This window comes from Chaetodon trifascialis, chromosome 11, assembly GCF_039877785.1.
Source record: "Chaetodon trifascialis isolate fChaTrf1 chromosome 11, fChaTrf1.hap1, whole genome shotgun sequence".
NCBI classification, from domain to species: domain Eukaryota; kingdom Metazoa; phylum Chordata; class Actinopteri; order Chaetodontiformes; family Chaetodontidae; genus Chaetodon; species Chaetodon trifascialis.
Window position 1 is genome coordinate 5,455,401 of NC_092066.1, and position 24,228 is coordinate 5,479,628.

The window sequence follows — 24,228 nt, forward strand, 5'->3', positions numbered from 1 at the left end:
CAAGATTTATTCATGACTCAGCAGCACTGGCATTTTGTCGTGGTACTGGCGCAGCTTCACCGGCCCTCTACATTAAGCTGATCACTCGCTTGGATGGTGCAGGGATTTCTGCTTGGTATGTGTTTCTGGAAAAACTGTCATCAGCACCTTTTTCTTCGCTCTTCTTCCTTAGACTTGGATGCAGGAGTCAGACTGGCACACTGAGCCGCCATGTTCAGAAATGAGGTGGCAGCCTTAAGCCATGTGGCCTTCATCGTTGATGTTAATGTCTCCTCGGTACACCTGGACACTGGCTTGAACTCTGCAGGTGTTTCAGTACCTTCACCATCCTCTCATAGCTTTGAGTTCCTGTTTGCACTTGAGGTCAACAAGAAATAAATAGTCTTTGTTCACAGTAAACCTTTTTAGTGCCAGCCTCACCGGTCATTCAGCTTCATGCTTAAATCTATGTTGATAAGTTGTTGTGGTCAGATTTGGACGGGCACACCTGAAATGTGATGGTCACATGATGACGAGCCCTTCAAATTAAAGGTTTGGTGAGTCATTCTGGAAAAATTATATTTTCAGCTCCTTCTTCACAGCGATTACACAATAGCACCAGATTTACCGTCCCTTGCTTGCCCTCACCCCCCCTCCCCTTCATCTTGTCCTCTGCATGAGCACAAATGCCGCCTGCAGCTGATTGGCTTGAATATTGTTGTGTGGCTCGGTCTGAGTCACTTTTTATGTTTCCCATTCATATGAAATACGATATCACCATTTTTTGTCTCTTCAGAGAGACACATAGAAGTGTTTTCTTTCAGCTTTTGTCTTGAACAACATCAAACTACTTCCTCTTTTGGTCCCGAGAGGCAGGAGCCTGTTAGATTAGATTACGTTAAATTAGCCTGTATTGTTTCCCTTGGGAGAAATTTGTCTTGGGCATTGAGACTCAGTCAACGCAGCAGCACACAGGTACAATCAAACTACAGATAACAGGCCCAAACACACCCACATCTATAAACACCAGAGCGCGCACACTCCGACATGCTGGCACGTTTCTTTGTAGGACCATTTCTCATGAACTCAGCTTTGTACAAAATATGCTGAGTAAAGAGGAACTAGACCCACTTCCCAGTTGTATTATTGGTCAGTATTTTTTTCCTGTTGTGGGATGATGGTTAAAGTTTGTGCTGCACAGAAAACACCTGTGGCGTAATAAAGCCTCCGCTTTCACACATACTGACTGACCAGCACCGTGGACATGATGGAGGTGCACTGACACTGCACTATCTGACACGACTTGATTTGCACTCCCCTCAGTTTCCGGGAAGGAAAGGTAGCTTTCAGCTCTGATCTACAGTGTGCGTCTTTGTGCAGCTCTGCAGCGTTCATTGTCAGGTCAGCAGCTTCAGGTTGGGCCTCTTCCCTCAGTATAAATAAATGTCTCAGGAGGCTGCACCTCGTGATCCTCTTGTTTAAGTTTCTCGTCTGAAGCTCGTATTGCCGTGAACGTTTTCAGAGCGGTCAGAAGACAGACGAAAATCAGGACATTTTGCTCAGCTGTTATGCATATTGGTCATTATGTACAAAGCACATAATGTTTTTGGAGGGACAAACTCTTCTGCACGTCCTGTAACAGTCAGACCTAGATTGACCTCCCTGGTCTGAACAGAAAATCCAGCTGTTCATCGTACAGCAGACATGACTCAGCACTGTGTTTGATCTGAAGACGTGATTGCTTCTGCATTTATTACTTCCTCGACCGTGAAGCAACTTTCCTTTTGAGTCACGTTATATAAACAAGATGTATGTATTTGCCCGTGTGTCTCCTGAGAAGTCTGTCTCACTCCAGGAATTAGATGGAGACAAGGTGGATATACTGAATGATGGTCAAAACATATGTGTTCCCACCAGCTCCTATAGAAGAAGTTGTCTGTCTAAAAGGCCTCAGCTGTTCCTGAAGTGGTGGATGAGTGAAAACATGAAGGGTGGAGCGAAGCAACGCTGTTTAGAGGCCTCAAGAGGACTTTGTGTGGTTTCACACTCTCAGTGTGAATGAATTCGGGGATGAATACTGTCTGGGACACAGCTACAAAATGTCACCATGATGATGTGTGAAGATGATGAGCAATTTTTGAGAGTTAAAAAAACAAGTTAACAATATGTCAAGCTAACATTGTCAGTGCTCTCAGATGTAAAAATGTCAGTGTAACACCATTTTTCTTTCTATACTTTACATTTCTGTATTGTAGTTTCATCTTAATTAATGGCCAACGTGTTCACCAGTGTAGATATATCTGTAATATGATAAAATCGGCAGATTGTATTTGCCAATTTCGATGCCGACTGATGCATCATCAGTCGAATGAATGTTTATTTCAGTATTTTGTAGACAGACTAATGATATTAGTACATCAATATTGAGGGATCTTTAAAGTTTGGAGACCACGCTGGAAGCAGCAGTTGCCTAGAGCTTCGAGAAGTGGCGTCACATGTGCTTTGTTTCCCTGAAATGTTGGCGAATGAATAAGTAACTCTCACTTTTCTCACCACCTGCACAGTGTTCAGTGAGAGAAAACTGCAGTCTTTCTGGAAATTTCCAAGGTGTGAATGTGTATAACTGTAAGAATGTAGAAAAAAGAAAGTGCGCTCGTTCAATTTCCTGTGGATAAATAAAGGTTAACGACCAGTAAGTAGAGAAAATTATGATTTATTGGCGCAGTCATAGCGCAAAAAATTGGTTTCACAGGATTAACTTATTTTGAAAATGGAGGCCCGGAGGCACAGATTATTTAGAGAAGTGTAAACTCTCAGCCTCCAGCCAACTTTCTCTGTTATTGGGATACCAGTCTCTCATGTCTTTTATAAAAACACAAGCGACAGTTGTGAAACTAGTTACGTAACTCCCATGTTTTCTTTAATGGTCAGCCAGCCTCATTTATGAGATTTTGTTCTCTTGCAAACATATTGTCCTAACCTAAAATATACTGCACCTGTGGGTATTTCAGCGTCCCCACGTATTTCTTTAAATCCAGGGACTAAGACTTACAACGACTAAGATTTTTTCTTCTCAAGCTCATAAAATATCATATGATTTATGTAAAAATGTTCGAAAAGCAAAGTCAGGATTACAAATATGCATGACGCTAATCCCATATGGCTGAGTGATCCCGTTATTGGTAGCAACATGATAGCAAGTCTCAAAAGAAATGACGAAACAAACCGTACATGAATACAAAGGCTCATGTAATGACATGCAGTACATGCAGTGAAGACAGAGTGTATAGGACCAACCAGTCCGGCTTAATACTTAATGAAAGTTTTATTTCCTGAATGTTTATTTGTACAGGAGCAAGTGCACACGGTGACAATCATGTGTTCACAAAGTGGTGAACCTCGCTCCATCCTCGCTTGTGAACGACTGAGCCTTTCCAGGATGCCCCTTTCATACCCAATCATGACATTGTCTCCTGTTACCAATGAACCTGTTTACCTGTCGAATGATCCCAACAGGTGTTTTTGTTCTTGTTAACACTGGATCTCAAATAAATAGAAAATAAAAACGCAGATTTTCCCAGAAAACACATTTATTCACATTTATTTCACTTAACCTGATGAACTGATATAAAACAAGCATCGCATTCTGCTGTATAAATGAAGTTTATATAGATGCAAAGTGACAGAAACTAATGTTTTCTTGTACTGAAGTTCAGCTACAGGATTCAGCGTTAAGACATGAGCGTAACTGCTGATCCACCCTGACGCCTCCGTAACACCATCAAGGATTATTTAGGAAGGATAGGATTAGGACTCTAAATTCTGTCTGTGTATCCACATCTCTCATTTCAATAAGGATCTTTTTCTCATGTTTCAGCTGAACCAAAAAGCTCAAAAACATTTGTAATTCAAGAACCAAAGTGCTTATTGTTGGGACAAGTACACATTTGCTTGTCCTGAAATGCCACAGCTGTGTTTAGCTAACCTCAGCAAGTGAGTCTTTGAAAGACACCACATGAGATGCGCCTGCTATTTTATAAAGTTTGCATGCTCAGTTGAGGCTTTGTGGGACACTTTTCTTAGTTTTACTGTCTGACTCTTCTTTCTGGATTAGGACCAAAGTGGTTTTTGAATAGACACTGCTAAAAAAAAAAAAAAAAATCCCCTTTTTGCTATATTTGCTGCAGGATTTCACTCTGCTGGATTTATTGCGGAGTGGATGTTTACATGAGGCAGAGGTTGATGCTCAAAAGGATCTGTTCGATTATGAAAGGAGATAAGATTATTTATCAGATGTACTCTTTTATTGTTGCGACTCTGATGTTTTGTTTGCATCTGAAATCCCACAGTTTGCCCTCAAAAGTCTAATATTGGTTTTAGCTCTCAAAGCCAGCAGGTACTAGGCTTCAATTATCCTATTTCAAACACAGCAAACCACTTCTGCAACACGAGTGTCATTAATCCTGTTCGACTTGTTGACACACAGACGCATTGTGATCTCTCTAATTAAGATTCAACCACAGTTCCCATGACTGGCCTGCTACATGACTCTGGTGGGGGGAACTCCAGCGATTTACGGGAAGAATCATAAAACTGTAAACCAGACTATACCAGGAAACTATGGGCATGAACCTACACTTAGTGACTCCTTCGTCAGCTAATATAACTACAGAAGTGAACTTACTCATCATCTTAGCTGAGTCGGTTTCTGGCTCGTAAAATAAGCATCCGCATGAAATCCCATTGAATCCTTCCGATGAGTAATTAGACGTGGCGGAGATCCTGTTGTAAATTAGATCATTGATATCTGGCAGATGGCAGAGAAGAGTGGAAATCGAGTCGAGTCCAATAAACACTCAAGGACTGTTGCACAGTGGAGCTACTGTATATGCGACAGGGTGGGGGAACTTCTGTTTGACCCACTATTTTCCAGCCTCCCTCACATCAGCAGCTCGCAGAGAGATGTGGTCCATTACTCGTCTTCTGTTAACAAGCATCTGGACCAGGTTCCAGGCAATCGGCTGCCACACAACGCCCGGCTGTTTGCTGCAGGGGTGGCCTTAATGCCTGCAGTAATGAATCAGCGCCGACTGTTACGGCAGCTCAGAGGAAGCCAAATATACACTCGCTGCAGCGTCACACTCAGGACTGTTTGATTGAAGCCTGCTGACACGGGGGTCAGGCACGCCGTTTGTTTTGGTTTTACTGCATCTGGGACCTTCGCCGTCGGTCACCTTGGTCCATTTGATGTTAACGATTGAAAGCAGAGCTGACGATGGCTGCGAAATGAGGGAGGAACATTCAGAGTGTGACACATTTTGGGGTTTATGTTTCAACCCTTTGAATGGCATGGCGAGCTGTCACAGTGGCTGAGTCAAAGCTTAGCAACACGGCAGTAAATACACTCGGAAGGGAGCTGATCAGACCATTGCATTGTGGGTAATGTAGCGCCGTATCGCAGGAGTGCAGTTTGTATTTCAACTCTATTACATTTCAAGCAAACACTCTTTAATCCACCACATTGATCTAAAGACTGTGTTACTTTGCAGATTAAGATTTTACATAGAAAAACATTCAATAAGCTGATAAAGTACAAAACATTGTTTAAGATTAAACCATTGGTTCACAACCTCTTACAGAAAACAGTGTCTAGTTGGGAGCCTTGCCATGTGTCAGATGAAATGTTTGCTGTTTCGGGAAAAAAGCAAAGAATAGAGAGAAGTCAAAAAAATGAAAACAGATGTTTGTTTTTTCATATTTCTTCCTCTATTAATTATGTCATGACCTTCCAGATTTATCATGCAACCCTTTCAGGGGCCCAACCCCTGGGCTGGGAACCACTGGACTAAACTAGCTATCTATATGTAAAGCAGTTAAAACAAGCTCCACCTTGAGCAGTTAAAACAGTAAAAAGCTGCTAACACATTGATGCATATTAACAATTAGTATTAATAATGTAGCTCCCATGAGGTATTTTTGCTACAGAATGATTTTTCTTACTTTTATTACTTTAAATACATGTTGCTGATAATACTTTTATATGTTTACTGAAGCAGGATCTTGAATTGTAAAGGAGTGCTGATAGACTTTGTCGTGGTACATTTACTTAATGTAATTAAGTAAATGTATTGGGTCCTTCTTCCACCGCTGGTTCACAAGCTGTTCAGTGATGTGTTTCACAGAGTGTTTTGTATATATCTTATTTTTTGTCTTCTAAGATGACTCATTTGTGTTTGGTTTCTGTCTCCCACAGTACATGAGAGATGACTGACGAGCAGCAGTTTGGAACAAATGACAGAAGATTACAGATGCTTTGGCTGAAATGAGATGATGCCAGCAGCTGAAAATCAATCTAATTTGATTACATGTGAGAACTGAAAGATGCTGTCGATGGTTTCAGCACCAGTGGATTCCTAAAGCTGCTCCAGGAGAATCATTGTCTGCGGTTTTACTGAAGGGATCTCTTGGTGGACGTCGGCGAGCGGGGGCCAGGATGTGGCCCCCTGACCTCGGACCTCCAGACGTCCAGCTGACTCTTCCTGGTTTCGGAAGTGTGTTTGAGGATGCTGAGGACCCTCAGGCACCTTTGTCTTCTGGTGGCTTCTGTCAGTCATCAATACATTCAGGTGGTCTGGGCGTGTGCTGTCTTCCAAGGACTTCCCTGTCCCTGTCCTCGCTGGGCCGTGACCTCAGCTCCCTGCTCAGCTGTAAGACAGCTGGATCCCACATAGAAAAGACTATGGAGGACTTTGCCACCACGGCACACACAGATCCTAAAAACAACAACCAGAGGTTCAGTTGTTACCCCAAGCCCTCCCTCCCTTTAACCTATATGCTCTCCAGCTGTGCCACATCTCCCCCTTTTGGCTCTCCACCGTCCTCTCTTTCCTCTTCCTCCTCATCCTCTTTATTTTTTGCCTCTTCCTTGCCTCTTTCTGAGGCACCTGGGGGCAACAAGACTTCTCATCAACAACAAAAGATACAGGAAGAGTATCACTCAATCAAACAAGAGCCTGCAGATGATTTCTCACCATGCAAGAGGGAACCGTTTCAAATTAACAACCAGCAGGGGGAGCTGTTTCACGTGGGCCAGCCCCACCAAGGCCACGATGGTCAAGACGGCAGCCCACTTCATTTCCCGAGGCTTAACGGACCCACAGGACAGGACCTCGCAGCGGACCAACAGGACCAGCCGTGTCATTGGATCGACTGCAGCGCCACTTACAGCAGCCAGGAGGAGCTGGTGAGGCACATCGAGAAGGTGCACATCGACCAGCGCAAAGGGGAGGAGTTTTCCTGTTTCTGGGCCGGCTGTGTGCGGCGCCACAAGCCCTTCAATGCTCGCTACAAGCTACTCATCCACATGAGGGTCCACTCTGGAGAAAAACCCAATAAATGCATGGTGAGTCTGTCTGGCTGATCACAGTAAATCATAGTTTGTTGTTTTTTTTTACTTTATATGCAGTGAGATTAGAATATTTCTAATACAGTGATGATGGAGATTCTACTTAAACATCATGTTTCAGAGTCAGAGAAAAGACAGAAATTGGAGGCTTCTTTCTAGAACTCATTGTTTCCTGTTTTGCTCTGTTTTGTTTGAATTTTCTTGCTGAGTTTTGTGTACTTGTATTAAGGCCTATCTAGGAACAAGAATCGGAAACTAGCTTAGGCTACACATGTTGTACTACCTGGTAATGCACAGTTAGCAATGATCTGACCAGCAGTCAGTTGACAAAGCACATTTCAGAACATTAAAAAGAAAGTCTTTGCAGATGTGTTAAGATGTATAACACTGGTTAATCCCACCTTAAGGACACACATCTTGTTAGTTTTTTTTCTGTCTTTATATAGAGTGAAAAATCAACAGAGCACCTTGAAAAAGCTTGTTAGTCCTTGAAACGTCTAAGATGGAAGAAATGAATTGTCCAATGATTTTGGGTGCACACTGTCAGCCACGTCCAGGTGAGCTCCTCTTTCACGATGATGCAGCCGTGCACGGTGGAATCTCTGGATAATGCACTTCTAATTGACTTTGCAGATGATTTATCCAAAACACGCATGAATCAAACTGGCGACCTCAGCAGCTTAAGCTCAGCCACCACTGTTGCAACCATCAGTCAAAGCATCTGTCATTCTTTCCAGCTTTATGTTGCCTTCAAATGAGCCATGTAGAGGTTTAACTGGGTTTGAGAGACTGAGCGGCCGATGATCGTGAGCCCGCTAGACAGAGATGATCAAACGGTTTCCTTTCCTCGGGACAGGTTTCCCTTACTCATGCATGCCAGAGGCAGAAACGTGGCAGTGCTGAATGAATGGAGGATGTGTCTGTGGCACTGAGCATTAAAAAATCTACTAATCACACTTGTTATTCTGACAAATGGAATTAATTCAGTTATTTTCATACGTATTTATGTTTAGTGATGCAATAAACTGATAAACCATTCATTCCTGTAGGAGCTATTCCCTCAGAGAAAACTCTTTTTTTGCCATGTCGGCATCTTTTAGTTCAAATCCTTCAGTCCTGGTTGAATTTTGAAAATTGAAAATTGATAGGGGGAAAAAAGGGACTGCAGGGCTGAACATAAATTGCATACAACCCAGATTCTAGATTGTCTTGGTATTTATAAAAATCTATTAATTAGTAACTGAGAAATCAGAGAAAAAAGTATATTTAAAACATATAATAAACAATAATACACACAATTCAAGGGTTCTCTTCTCTTAAATAAGCTTCTAAAAAACTCCAGAACTGAGCTGATTTTATTTCCACCGGTAAGTGTGAGGACTTTGCAGCCTTCTTCCACAACAAAATAAAGACATTTAGGGCAAATATTCCCATAATCACTCATGCTCCTCTTACCCTGCTGCTTCTCAGTTCACTGCTGTTTGAACTAATCCTACACCACCCAGTGCTGATGATCTTGGAACGGTGGTTCAGACTCTTAAGTGCTCCACTTCTTCACTCCCTTTTAAAAGCATTTATAACTGTTTACCTAAGGATATTTTAACCATTGTAAACACCTTTTTACAGTCAGTATTTTCTTAGGTCACCCAAAGCTTCAATCTGTAAACCACTTTTAAAGAAACCCACTTGAGACCCATCTATTATCAGTAACTGCAGACCAATCTCTAACCTCCCATTCCTAAGCAAAATTATGGTACTGAAGGCACTGGAGAAACCAAAGAACATGATTCTGACAGCGCTGCTAACCTCTCTCATCTAGAAAAGCCTGGGAGCGCTGTGAGAATCATGCTGTTTGATTTCTCCAGTGCCGTCGGTACCCAACAGCCCACGCTTCTGAGGGACACCACCTCACAGCGTGGATTGAGGGCTACCTCGCCAGCCGACCGCAGTACGTGAGGATCCAGGCCTGTGAGTCTCACGTGGTCGTTTGCAGCACGGGGCCCCGCAGGGAACGGGCCTGGCTCCCTTCCTCTTCATCCTCTACGCTGCAGATTTCACATTTCACGCACAATTCAGTTAACTGCCAGCTGTAAAAGTTCTGTGATGACTGCAGTCTCCAGTAAGCAGGTCAGAGAAGCGACCCAGGCATTTGTGAACTGGGGCCACGGAACTGGTCGCTGGTCCTTAGAAGATCCAAGGTTCAACTACCAATGAATGAGCTCTTATCTCAACAAAAAACTCACAGAAAGCAGAGAAAAACTCTTAGTTTGAGACTCAGTACGACGGTCAGCCAACAAAAATAAACCCAAGTGACACTTCATGTGTTTAATAGACAAGTTTAGGGAGTCTCCGACACATCCCATAGTCCAGCCAGTGCACTGCCGTCGGCTCCAGGGAAGGACCGGCCTGGGGGAGACGAATCATAGAAACACCTCTGAATATAATGCAATCCAGTAACGCCACCTTTAATTATGCAAAGACTTATAGTTAAAGTGGATTATGGCAGAATAGTTTAATTGAATAACTTTAGACTGTACAAACGTAACTACTAAAGTTGCCAGTGAGTGTATATAAAGGCAATGACTAACATGAATACACTGAATGGCCATAATTTATTTCAGCTTTTAACTATAAATAGCAAAGAATATTGTGGTTTCGTGATGTAAAAAGTAGATAAATCATGGAGTCCGGTAGAACGGCTGTTATGTTCCCACAGAGTAAACTCTTCCTGCCTTTTCTTTTAAAACGTTCAGACTGTTTACAAGGATGAAGGACCATAAATTCACAATGACAGAATACAACAAAAGGAGCAGATGCATTCTGAAAAACTCAAGACACACGTCCAAGATGAAGACAAAACCAGACCACGTTCGGCTGGAGGAGACAGAGGCTGAGGTCTCTGCGCTGACCATCACAAGCGGCCTTTGAGCTGCTGCACAGGGTCAACCTGCATCACCTCCGTCATGAGTCATTTTCTGAAACACAACTGTTGCTGCATGAACACGTCTGTCCTGCGATGACCTTCAGTTTGGTGCCAAAGCCCCGTCCCTCAGAGTGAATAACTCTCTCTGTAATTCCCCAGCGACTCGGCTGCTGTCGTCAGCCTGTGTCTCCGATTAATAATTCATTCAGAAATCTCAACTCACAGACACGCTTCTTACTTCAGAGAATTAGTTCATTAAAATGACCTAATCTGCTGCCAGCTTATAAATATATTACTGTGGATGGTTGCCAGCAAGCAGATTAATAAAATTAAATCAACATCAACACACAAAAAAAGTCATTAGTCACACTTGAACTACGTGAATAACGTCATTTCATTTTCATAAAGCGCTCAGGCCAAAACATGTAAATTAAGTCATTCCTAGTGCAGCAATGGAAAATGAATATATCTCACATGAATGTGGTCAGTGTTTGTTAATGAATTCAGCCATATTTACCAGCTCGTAATGTCGAGTCTTAGATTAGACAGGTGTTATTCAGGCTGTAAACACCAGTTCTCAGGGGGTTTTTAAATTCATGGTGGGAGAGTCATTTACCCATAATTTATGGTGCTGAAATGACGTTTGTATACTCAAATACACATTTAAAGATAAGTCTGGTGATATTCTATATTTTCCAAAAGACCAAAACCAGCAATGAAACAAATATTGTCTTTGTACTCAAACTTAATTTATTTTGTTCCTTCTATTCCTCTTTGGCCTCCAGCAGCTGTAGACAATATTACAACAGGAGAAAAGGAGGAAGTCAGGTGACAAGTGAGAGCAAAATCATGTTTGTTATCGTCACCATGTGGACGAAGCTCCTGCCTTAATTATGTGGACATCGCTACCCCCTTAATGTCATTTTTCCACATGCAGGGTAGACGGATAGACGTCTATAAACAGTCGATTTTCATTCCTAACGCATCAAATATAGCAGCACTGTAGGTATCATTACTTCTGTGCCTTTGTAGTCAGGTGACACTGTATAAAGAGCAAGAAAAGTCCACGTATGCAGGAGGTTGGCATGGTTGGATGGGTCAAGCGATTTAACACACACAACTAATGTGAGTATTTTAACACCAACCACAATCGTTTCCTTAAGCTAACCAAGCAGTTTTGGTGCCTAAACGTGAACATAGTTTGAAGCAGCTGCTGATCAAGCACCCACATGTGACGAGTTGGGATTCATGTTGGCCACACAGATACAGATATTTTGCAAATCAAACATTGTCCTTATTTTGCATTTGGGCCTCTTATTCACACACATAACTGTGTTTTAGGTCACTAAATTGAAGATCTCATCACCTCAATTCACGCTTGCCCCTTGTTTCTTTGTGTAAGGATGGCATAACCTAAACTGTTAGCTTATGTTTGGTTAGCATTGCTATGGTTATACCATATATAAAGAAGTAGCTGCTATTGATTGTGTTAAAATAAGTTCTCTACGCATACTCAGAATATTCTTCTCAGGTATTTGACGTGTTGCTGATGTAGACTTTATGCCCCCCACCTGACCCAGTAAGCTTGTATGAGCGCTTTAAATCATTTTTGCTTTCCCGTGAAGATATTTTGTAAAACAAAGGTTGTGTGGACAGATGTTTTCTTTTTTTAAACAGAGGGGGGGATGTCTGTGATGTATGTGTGGTGAAAGAGTCTCTCTCTGGACGGAGTTTCACTCTGATACTGAAGCACATTGCTTCCATCCTGCAGTTAACAGTCAGCCCAGATAGTCACAGGTGAGTCAGCAGTCAGTGCCTGAGTGCCTGCAGCTGATACCAAAGCACCCCCACACTGCCACAAACACCGGCGGTTTTGGTCTTTTCATGGGATTTGTTATTGACACTGCCAAAAATACAGATAATTACCAGCCTTATTCTTTAAGTACACACGTTCAAAAAACAAAAGATTACGGTGAGAAACATCACAAATGCCAGTGCTGATTTACAACAAGCTAAGAATAGAATGGCAGGATAAACCTTAACTTTTGGAAATGAGACTTTTGGAAAGACACACGATACTGTCTTTATTAGGAAATAAAGTATATAAGCTTAAATAAAGCTGTGCTCAGATTACTGCTCCGTCAAAGGCTTGAAAAATCTGTTTCTGTTCAGAAGTCATGTACATCCACACGGGTCGGGTTACATTAGATTTTTTGGAATATGGTATTTTAGCTGCAGTAGCCATGGGGAAAATTGACAAGCAAAGCTGAAAGCTGAAGGGCGGTTTGTCTTTCCTTCTTTCAAACAACTCAAAGTGATGTTTGCCCTCACAGCTCAGCTCGCATGAAGCTGCAGAACGTTAAATCTGAAATGCCGCATGCTTTATCTTCAGTTTCCCACGACATGAGGAGCCTTGATCTGGTCTCTGTGTACTATTACCTGTCACTGTGTATTCTTATGTGATTGATTATGATCATGAGTTGCTTTTAATTTTTTTTTTTTTTTTCTCAAGGCGATTTAGAGCCTTGGATTAATTAATGACCATGATGTAGTGTTTTTATGCACAGACGTATTAAAGTAAATGAGGTGACTGACATTTACTGACTCATTAGCGAGACCTAATAAAACCGCTGGAATGGATATTAGGTAGAAAAACTGTTTCCATATTTCCCTCTGGATTAGTTTAAAAAGGATGAAGCACTTAATTCTTCTGTTTTATAGTAAAAGAGTCGGAACTCATTTGAAGTTTGCAAAACATCCTTTTTAGAAACAAATCCTTACATGAATTAAATCTTTTAAGCTTATTTAAATGTCATGTGACTGCAATGAACGCAGCGATTTGCCCTTGTTTTGTGTCTTTAACAGTCTCTTTGTTAGCAGATGCCCCTTATTTTCATCTAAACGACTGATGGATAAATTGGACAATGTCTCTGGTGATCTCTTTTTAAGTCCCTGTTAATGCTGCATTGGGTGTAAATCAAACTTTGAGAAATATTTCCATTTAGACTTTGACTTTCATGTCAGAAAGGAAAACGTTTCAAACCTGCAAGATGTGAGATTGAATGTGACACAGTGGCTGTAAAGTTAAAAAAGCTTTGGTTTATGGCCTGCAGTGCGTTGCGTGTGCTGACTGTGATATTTGCCTTGTGTCTGGCTCAGGCTGTGTGTGTGTGTGTGTGTGTGTGTGTGTGTGTGTGTGTGTGTGTGTGTGTGTGTGTGCGTGTGTGTGCATGCGTGTGTGTGTGTGTGTGAGGTTTTCTTCCAGTTTGTTATTACTTAGCGGCCGGACCTGGTCTTATATCCACACTACTGTCGTCCAGCGGACATCCCTGCGTATCGTGCTCCTTTAGTCTTCCTCGCCGTAGCAAAGAGCAAGCAGGCAGCATGGCTCAGTGGTTGGTCCAACTGGCTTTATAGGAAACTTTATCCACATTTGTGTGTGAGCGTAAGAGCGCAGGCAGGTGTTCAGGGTCATCAACTCAGCCTAACACGCTCACAATAACTGGAGTTTCTTTGAGGTTACATTATCACCAGCTAACAGCATGCTAACCAGCTACAACCAGCTCCTAGCAGGTCAAGCTAGGTTCTTCTTTCAACTTACTTTCTTACATATCAGCAAAAAATGAATTGCTTTTTTTTTTTTTTTTTTAACACACTTAACCGTTAAGTGCAATAGTCACTCTTCTTTTTGCTCTATTTTTGTTCTCCACCAACGCCTGACAGAAATATCTGGCTGTTTAGCTGCTAAACGCTCCAATATGTTTATCGGCTAGTTGCTAACTTTGTCTTCCTGCTGTAGCTGGAAACTAGATTGATGAGAGCAGTGAGAGTGAACCAAAACAGTAAAGATATCGGCCAGAAAACCAAAACAGTGAGCTGAAACACACTAAAATGCTCCATAGAGCTGCGCAGTCAAGTGCGTTTACCACAAAGAGTAACTTCTTTTACCTCACGCAAAGCCATTTAGCCCTTTGTTTATATGACAATATTGATTACAGCTGCTTAAAGTCATGAAACGAAAGTCGGTTTCAAATGGACTTCAAATCACAAAAATAGTGGATGTGTTATGTTGCAGTGTTTCTGTTTCTCTTGTCAGTTTGAGGGCTGCACCAAGGCGTTCTCTCGTCTGGAGAACCTGAAGATCCACCTGAGGAGCCACACAGGAGAGAAACCGTACATCTGCCAGCATCCCGGCTGCCTCAAGGCCTTCAGCAACTCCAGCGACCGGGCGAAGCACCAGCGCACACATCTGGACACGGTCAGTGCACAGCTGTCACCACCACACCTGCCTTAAAGATTATACTTAACATTTAAAATGCATCGTATTGCAGCAGAGGTGTATTTACAGTATAGCACGAAACCAGGGAACATCATTACTTATCAGTTATATTCTAAACCCTCTTATCTACCTTTTAACCCTTTTCAGACAAGCTCTTGTTACAGGATTTTGCAGTCAGGTTAATGTAAGACTGCAGGAGCGCGCAGTGAAACATGCAGAGATTACATGTGCGCCTTGTTCACCTGCATTAGGCAACTGTAATAAATGTAATTAATGAAAGAAAATAAAGTAAATAAACCATGAAACACTGTGAATGAGCCAATTTCCAGTCGTTTCCCTTCATGGTGATTTCAAGTGGCAGCAACAGAAGTCAAACAGGGTCCCGCCTTCAAGAGGAACTCAAGGAGCTTATTTTTTTGCACTGTACACATAATTACATAGATTCGCGTTGGCATATGCTGTAAATACATAGGACCTTTCCACAGTACGCATATTGTGTGTATTCTGTTCAAATTCAGCTTGTATGTCTGCAAATTGCACTGAAAAGCAACAACTCCACCAATGCCAGCTGTACGGATGAATGAACATGGAAATCAAAGAGCTTCTCATGCGGCATGCGAGGAAAAACGAACTAAACTGAGAGTTCAACTCAACACCTTGTCACACTGTGCTTCTGCACTGCCAAACGTCATAAAACAGGAAGCGGGATTCACCATCTAATAATCGTAAATGGTGAAACTGATGGGAAAATTTGTCGGGGGATTCAGGGAAGCGGGGGCGATGGTCATAAATTAAGGCTTCGGCAAAAGAAGTTGTGAAATTCACCACCGATGCATCCTGAGAGACAACAGAAAACAGTGCATGAAATCCAAACTCTTAAAATCGTCATTGCTCCCTCTTGTCACCAGGTGCCAAATATCCCACCAGTGCTGTGACTCTTTGCATCAAAGCCCTTGCATGTCCAATGGCAGACTGCTTTTATTCAAGTACTGTGCAAGTACAATTTTTAGATATCTGTATTTTATTTCACGATCTCTATTTCACAATGCTGTCAAAACACCACAGTTAATTATCCACATTTTACCATGTGCAGTTTCAAAATTGTTTCCGTTAGCAAGATTATTTTTTAAAATATTTTTTTATACTCGACTTCTGTAGAAATAGTTGATTTTTTATCTTGTGCTTTTATTCTGCCCTACTTCCTCTTTATTGCTTGCTGTCTGTAACACCCTAATTCCCCCAATGGGAGATCAATAAAGTTATCTTATCTTATCTTATCTTATCTTATCTTATCTTATCTTATCTTATCTTATCTTATCTACTTCACTTCATTTCACGAGCAAATAGTACAAATATTAAACTTTTGCCACATTTATTTGACAGCAGTAGTAATGAGGAAGATCTAGATTTCAGACAAATGATCAGCTTTCACATTTCTTGGATTGTTCTAAATTATTCTAAACCCTCCATCCGTATATGAAGTATTTTTTGTGGTCCGGTTTTAATTTGGATCTACGATGACCTTTACATCTTGATGTAGTTACAGTCCTGTGAGATATACAGTAACAAAGAGACTTAAAGACTGTGACTTTGGAAGAATCCCACTTGAGACAAAACAAAGACTGCGGCTTCTCGTCGCGCATCATTTACCATAGAAGAAGAGCATTAGGAGGACATCTCTCAGAGGCCACGACGAACAGGAGGAGTTACTATGAGGCTGTATCAGCTGCACAGCACACACGATATCCTCCAACTGAACTCTTGAGTTGTGTTGTGGGTAATGTGGGTGCCATGATTTGACAAGAAAGATGATATCTCTGGATGTGCTGCCTTGATTTTGATTGACTGACCGACAATGTTACAGGAGTGCAGTAATAAAGGAGCTTTTAGGTAAAAGAAATCAACGTCTGGATGACAGAAAGCCGTCACTGTAACACACGGAGGGAGCGAGCAGTGTGACTGTGAGCAGCAGAGGATAAACCCTCACTCTCCTGTAGGTTTTAAACACACAGACCTCTTTATGATATGCAATATTTGCTTGGTATTAAGGGATATGAGTGGTGCACTAAACACGTATAAAATCACTTTAATTTGAAGTGCCATAGCTCTACTCTGTCCTCCTCTTTCTGCAGAGCTGCCTGATATACAGTCTGAACATTCTTTAGGATTGTGAAACTACATACCTGATGTGGATTTACTCTGTAAACCACAGTTATTTTTACTCCTGCTGACAAGCGATGAGGGCTTAGCAGTAATCCAGCAAATCAGATCTCTTATTACACGGGTGAGATGGAGCTGTACGTTGCACTCCAGTGTTATTGCAACAAGAAGAGAAAGTTATTTTCTCCTTTTTGTGGTTTCACGCTGGCTAATCGCGGCTTTGCAGTTGCGTCACAAATCAAGAATCAGACACATCTGGCGCCATCACTGAGGCCCAGTGGAGAACCGTCTAAATGTAAATAATTGCAGAATATACTCTAACAACCAGCCAAGAAAAGGCTGGTGTCAATACAAGTTATTTAAGTTTGACTAAATAACTTGTATTGCGTTACTAACAATATAAATAATAGACTGTCATGAAAGATTTCCAGAATGAGGTCAATCTGTCGCAACTAACATTTGCAGCTCACATAAGCTGAAAACTTTGCTTTTTCACTCAATATAAACCCTTCGCAGCAGTTTCAGATCCTTTACTGAGGTGAAAGTACTGATACACACAGTAAAAATACTCTAGTAAAAGTCCTGTATTGAAAATGTTGTACAAGTATGTAAGTATAATCAGGGAATGAACGAACTAAAAGTAAGTGCTCAATGTCTAAAAATGTCTGTGATAGCTATATTATTATATATTATGTCATTGCCATTATTATTCATCTCCATTAATCGATTGATTGTTTGGATTGCAAAAATTCAGATGTGTTGAAATATTGTCATAATTACCAAAGTGGCTCCTTTACGATGCTTGTTTTGCCCAACTGAGAGTACAAACCTCAAGATTATTAAAAAATAAATCAAAATGAGTAGAGGAAAGAAAAAACAGCAAATCCTCACATTCGAAATGACCAATTACTCCAGCAGTACTCTCATATGCTGTTGGGTAGTTTGATTTATAACAAAGCGTCATATTTTATAAGCTCTTTGTTTGTTTTCTGCAAAAAAAAAAAAGAGGAAATATTGAAGTAAATGAGCTCAGGTTTGCACTTCAGTACAGTGCTTTGATAAGTGCACTTAGTGACTCAGCTGTGTGTTGTCAAAGCAGCAGTGATTTAAGATGAGTTAGAAAATGTTAGAAATGGTGAAATGCTAAGTGACCAATCAAAACAGCAAAGCAAACAATGAGTCGTATTGTTTTCTGCTCAGCTCGCTTCGGTTCGACTGTGTTGTCACTTTGGTTTGTCAAAGCATTTCCGTCACAACATCTTGAATTGCTACATCACAAAGGAAAGCATTGTTTCAGCCCTGTCAATTTAATATTTAGATAATTTTGACACACACATTTGCACTCTGACATGCGTATTCATTCATTTATGTCTTAACTTTTGCAGCTGACACAACAGCTATGCATGCAATCAGTCTGAAATTTGTATAAGCATACAAGGACAGTGGAGTTCAACACCTCATTTCGACTTTATCCTGTTGGACTCAGGAGGCTCTCAGCTCACCTCCCGGGGAATATTGTTCGGAAACTCTTTCATAAGAGCAAGATATTGCCCAATTTTTGCTAGCATGTAACATTAGGCGCTGCAGAGGAGTGCTTGCTCTGATGCCAGATCTACGTTAGAGTAAATGCACATGTGAAATTTGAAATGTGTTTATTTTTGTCCTTAGGTAATTGCACAAACAATTTGGGATTAAAGAAAAGGAAGAAAACAAACAGCGAAAAGATTCTAATCACTTCCCAAAAACACAGGATAGTAGAAAAGAAAGGAACAAAGGGTGCATCTACCCTGCACTCATCTATTTGTTATTAACGGTGATTTAATGCAGACATGCTGCTGCTTCCACTCTTAAACCCCTGCTCAGTTTGTCGTTCAGCCCTCAGATTCATTGTGATAAACACTTTGCATCCACAAATCCCTCATGGGACATTCACCACGCGATGTAACGTCTGTGCTGAGCTGCACGGCGGAGAGCTGCTCATGTCTGATGCTTCAAGTCCCGCAAGTTTTTTCCAAACATGGAAAAATCTGCCTTCAGCTTTGGTGCACCGAACACATGGAATCACTACTCCTGGACAATTCAAGACGATGATCTCACACCGCTTCACCTCAGTGTGCAAATGTTTTTTATTTGTTTTTATTAAGACAAAAAGACAAACAACACAAGGAAGACAAGAACAGTAAGAACAGTGAATACATTGAGGCCAGTTAATTGAATTTCACAGGGAGCAACAGAACAGGGTTGTGTTAGCTGTCGCGTGTTGTGTTGGTTTGATGTTGGTGTATACAGGTGTGTGTGTGTGTGTGTGCGTCTGTGTGTGTGTGTCTGAATTCTGGATAGTCAGTCTATGAGGCGGATAGGTGACAGAAAACTAAAGCAGAGTGTAGCAAAGGAGACAAGTTAAAAAAGGCGATTAAACTGAAGAGAGAAAGAAATAATTAGTAATAATAAAGATAAAAAAGTACACTGATGCTGATTTTTGAGGCTTAAATAAATGTTTTGAATTAAATTGAATCAAGTAATATAAGACAAAATCACTCTCATACTAATGCCAACATGTCATTCTGCTCACACATTTGTTATGAAATCATTTTTAATTATATAACTGATGAACATTTTCAGCTCCTCACCCCAACACGTCCTTAAATTCACCTCTTTAACAGACATACAGTGATTTTTTTTTTTTAAATTAATCCCAGCTTTTTACAGTCCTCACAGATCACACAACATTTGAATATTTCTTTTTGACCTAATGGTTTGTGCAGGGTGAATTTTGAAGCTCTGAATTAAAATTAAAAAACAAAACAAAACAGTGGGTTAATCTGGTCCTTAATTCAGATTTTCAGCTAAATATAATCTTTAGATCTCCTGCATTGCTGTTATCACTATGTGGGTCATTATTTTTTACTTGCAGTGTTCAAATTCTGGTACATAAATTTACAAGATTCAGCTAAATACTGTACATGTGTTTTCATGTAAACTTAATTCACTCCACCTGGTTAAACGCTAATGAAACAGGGAGAAACCTGGAATGAATTAGATTCATGGAAATGGGCTCATTTACTCATCTAAACTCACAGCTTTGATAAAATTGTGAAATTCAGCCGACAGCATGTCAGTAAATTGAAGAAGAAAGCAGAAACTCGGTGCTCAAGGATAGTTCTGTTTACAGTGTAACCACATTTCAAAGCATGTTCCCTGATGTTTATCCCCATGTCTTTTATTTTGAAATGACTGCGACCTTAATTTTCCACATGAAGATTTTCCAGATTAATTTATGCAAAGCTGATGTATTTTATTGTGAAAGATGGAAATGACCTGCTGACATAAACTCATGCATATTCTGATGGCAGTTAGTGATCTGAAGTTTTCCTGATGAATAAACTGATTTATGGCTGAGCTGTTCCCCTTAACACTTCTCTCTCTTCCTCTCCATAAGCCTGCAGACGAAAGGTAAATACACTCCATTTTCAGCTGAGCAGGACGTTACGTAACATGTTGACATAATCTACATGTCCTCCTTCCTCTGTTAGTGCGGTTGTCACGCTAAATAACCACATGTACAGCATTCATCCCAAATGTTTGTGTGCATAATACACAGGACTACTGTACACCGTATATACAGTATCATACCTGTAAGCCATCTGGATGTGACTCTGCTAAAGTTGTGCTTTTATTTTTCTAACCTAAACTGCCATAAATGAATAAACACTGTGGATCTCAGGATCTATTTTCTTGCAGTACCCCTTTTTTTTCTTTCTCACACCTCTCCCCTCTCTGTGTCGCGGCTCGTCCACAGAAGCCGTACGCCTGTCAGATCCCAGGATGCACCAAACGCTACACCGATCCCAGCTCGCTACGAAAGCACGTCAAAGCTCACTCAGCCAAAGGCCTGCAGGAGAGGGAGGTCAAGGTAACAGCAGCAGTTACGTTTCCTCAGATTGGACATTGAACCTTTCTGAGTACCAGCAGTAGAACATCTTTTATGAAACCCTCTTGTTAGATTGGGTTTAGATTAGATTATATTAGGCTGGATGTGGTGGAACAGCAGAAAGTAGGAGTGAGGTTTAGAAGAAAAGGCTGCAGATAAAAACATAGCGTAACAAAATTATTATTACTTTGGGGGGATTTTTTTTAAAGCTTTTATTGATGTCTTAAACCTGTATAAACTATTTCTTCATTCATGCCATCTTGCTCCTTGACATCAGCTGCAAAATTCTGTAAATCTCATTGAAAAATTCACTCATTGCATGGAAATAAGTTCCATTTCATTGTTCAGTTCTTATGTTTTGTGAATGCGCTTTTCATCCAGTGAGAGCTGATGGTCACTAATTATGGTTTCAGTATGGATGGTCTTTTCTACCATGACAAAAACGTTGGATATAAATCCAAAATGTATGTTTTTTTTAATGGAAATATTCAAAATAATAATAGTAATAATAATAATAATAATTTGGTATAAAATGTAGACAATTTCAGTGTAAATTTCCCAAACTCTGATATTTTAGGTACAGAAGAAGTATCAGAAACTGCTGGAGGGGCACAAATGTAGATACAGATTTTTCTTGATAATTATCATAATCGTAAATGTCAGAATTTGGAAGAAAAATTAAACAAAGATCCTGATTGTGTGCCGACCACAGCAAAGGTCAACAGCGAGGGAGAGGAGGAACTCTCAAAAAAGTGAAGAAGAACTGTATATTTATGTGTTGCCTCTTAATTTATTCTGATTCTTGCCTAATAGTCCACATAAAACATGCAAATCAAGACATCACAAAAGTTTGGCCCCTTTAAGAATTAAGTCCAGCGATGAGGGAATAAGCTTTTGCCGTTTGGAGAACCTTTTCCACAGAAGAAGGTTTTCCAGAGGTCAGCGGTTCTAGGTAGCTCCCGGTCTCTGCATGAAGAACCCTTGTTTCTGACAGAAAGAGATGGAGAGGAGGGAGTAAGCATGTTTATGATTCAGTAGGATGAAATACAACAAGAATTACACACACTCCCTGGAAGTCAGAATAGGGAGCCTATTGTTCGGCGTTATCTGGGCCTTGTTTGTTTTCTATGGACCGTGAGTGACACTGGGGCTTTGTGTGTATTCCCATGCCTTGTTTGGTTTAAACAGAACCACGTGTGCTTGTAAGTTTTGACATGGCTAACACGCCCTGCGCTGCAGTAAACCCTGTGGGGCTAAATAGGACTTTGAAATATTAAACATGCACTTCATAAACTCCTTACGGTTCTACATTTCTTCAAGCTGATGCATCACAGCTATTGAAGCTTCTATCTTCATAAACACTGGTTTGGGAGAACATTTTTCGAGGATTATTCATGCTTCTTTTGTGGTTCCTGGGTGTCCTTCGCAAGCTTCTTCTGAGTCCCGCAGCTGTCACTAAACTACTTCGGAAAGTCCTGCGGGACGCTCTGTGAACGGTGGATAATAAAGTTAATCGTCCCGCCTTAACTTTGGTCAAACATTTTCGAGTGAGATTGCCACACAGCATTTCTGGATTCTGTGTCCGGAGAAGCTGCATCGCGAGGCAAAACAAGAACCAGGCATTGTTTCTTTGAGAAGTGAACAGTAGAAAACTGCCTGCAGAAACTCGCTGTGTCTTCAGTGGATCTACTGTATGTAATCAAAAGAGAAGTGAATCCTTTCACATTTTAACTCCGTGGGACTTGTATTGCCCAACAGCAAAACACAGTTGTACGCAACTAAGCTGCAGGATTAACATAATTACTCTCAACTGCACACGCTCACCAACGTGAAACACAACGCCAAATATACAACAACAAGCTTTCATCATGAGCTGTCTATATGAACACATGTATTCTGTCTCTTTGACAGGTTCAAGTGCACACAATGCTGGAATCGGACATTTTGAGTGATTGTCTGGCGAGGCAGCACCTCCACAGCTCTGCCTCCTCCCACCAAGGAAACAGCTCACCTTTACCGAGCTTGGATGACTTCACAGGTAGGCGCAGATCAAACGGTAGCAAAAGCAATGAATCTCTGCTTTAGCCTCCGACGCCTCTCTGGAAATTAGTTAGAACAAAGAAAAGGGTAATTGCCCCAACACCTGGGCTGTTAAGCTGTCTCTTTCATTTTCTCCCATGGCCTCATTTGCTCCTTTTCCTCTCCCTCCTCTCCCATTCCTTCGATGATAGCTCATCATGCCAGTGTTTACCTTGTCCAATTACCGGGCACTGACTGTGGGCAAGTTGGCCCTCCCGCCGCCCGTCCTTCAGCTTCTCCAAACCCGTTTTCCAGCCAACGTCTTTTTTTTCCCTCCTTTCAATGGCTGAACCGGGATCAAGAAGCTGTCAGGTACACTGAGGCTCAGTTGGCAAAGGAGAGGGGAGAGTGTCCAGGAGAGCTGTCCATGTCTATTACTTCAGACTACTTGCAGTTTTACCCAGAAGACTTTGAGGGAAAAGCCTCAAACGGCACACTAGCAGCTATAGCCTATGTTTATTCAGAGTGAAATAAGCATGTCAGTGTTTCATTTTGAAAACGTCCCAAGAGGAATTTCTCCTTATCAGAAATGGCCAACTGTGAAAACCTGAATCCAACTTTCTGACTGTTAAATGTATACCTGTGTGTGTGCATGAATGTGTATGTACTGGATTAATGATGACATATGCTATCATCATCAGCTATCCTTAAACTCAGAGTCAAAGCCAAGTGTTGAAAGCTCTGCCGATGGCAAGCAGGTATTTGTGTTACAGCTTTAAGTGAACACTCCGAAGAAAACAGTTTTTTTAGTACCAAACACTCCCTGTAGGCTTGAAACGTGCCTCCAAAACGTTTGTAGCTTGTTCCTTCGCAGAGCGGCAGCTGTACTCAGCCTGGATTTAATCTGTTACAGCGGATTTCACTGGCAACCCAGTTTTACTGCGAATATTAAAATGTCCATAGAAACTTTTCAAACCGCTCATATCTATTTCTCCTCTGTCCATGTGTATGCTTACTGTATTTAAAATACATGTATTGTTGCCAAAATAAGATAAAATATGGTCAAATATAGCGTCTGTCTGCTGCTGCCGCAGCTAGCCGTTTAGCCGTTAGCTTTATCGGAAAAGCTTCTATGCTTGCTTCAATGCTGAAACAATTAGTTTATTAGTTGACCAAAAGAAAATTGACATTTTGTAATAATTTGAAATAACTTTATTATTAACAACATTTTCAACTATCTTCTGACATTTTAAAGACTAAACGATGAACTGATTGCTTTAAATGCAGAATTAAATAATAAAAGATTCAGTGTAGCCCTAGCTTGTTTATGTTAGTAGCAAACAACAGAAACAGCTAACTTTGCTAGCAGCAAACTAGCCAGGTGTTTAGCCATGTTTTGTTGAAAATTGGAGTGTTTTTCAACAACATGAGAAAGACATACAGCATAGAGGTGGAATATATGCTGCAATAGCACTTTTGGCCGTTTCTAAGGATGTTATGATACTTTTAAAGGTTGATTTGCTGCTGGACCC

The 24,228-nt window shown here is 41.0% G+C and overlaps 1 protein-coding gene across 1 annotated transcript in view; it reads left to right on the top strand.

The window, feature by feature from the left end:
* LOC139339460 (zinc finger protein GLIS1) overlaps nt 1-24,228 on the top strand; it is a 43,996-nt gene that overhangs the window by 9,987 nt on the left and 9,781 nt on the right. Inside the window, exons 2-5 of the mRNA XM_070975082.1 lie at nt 6,233-7,381; nt 14,404-14,565; nt 20,546-20,659; nt 22,589-22,715. Coding sequence (XP_070831183.1) covers nt 6,473-7,381; nt 14,404-14,565; nt 20,546-20,659; nt 22,589-22,715 — 1,312 coding nt within the window. The 5' untranslated portion in view covers nt 6,233-6,472. The remainder of the gene's footprint in view (nt 1-6,232; nt 7,382-14,403; nt 14,566-20,545; nt 20,660-22,588; nt 22,716-24,228) is intronic.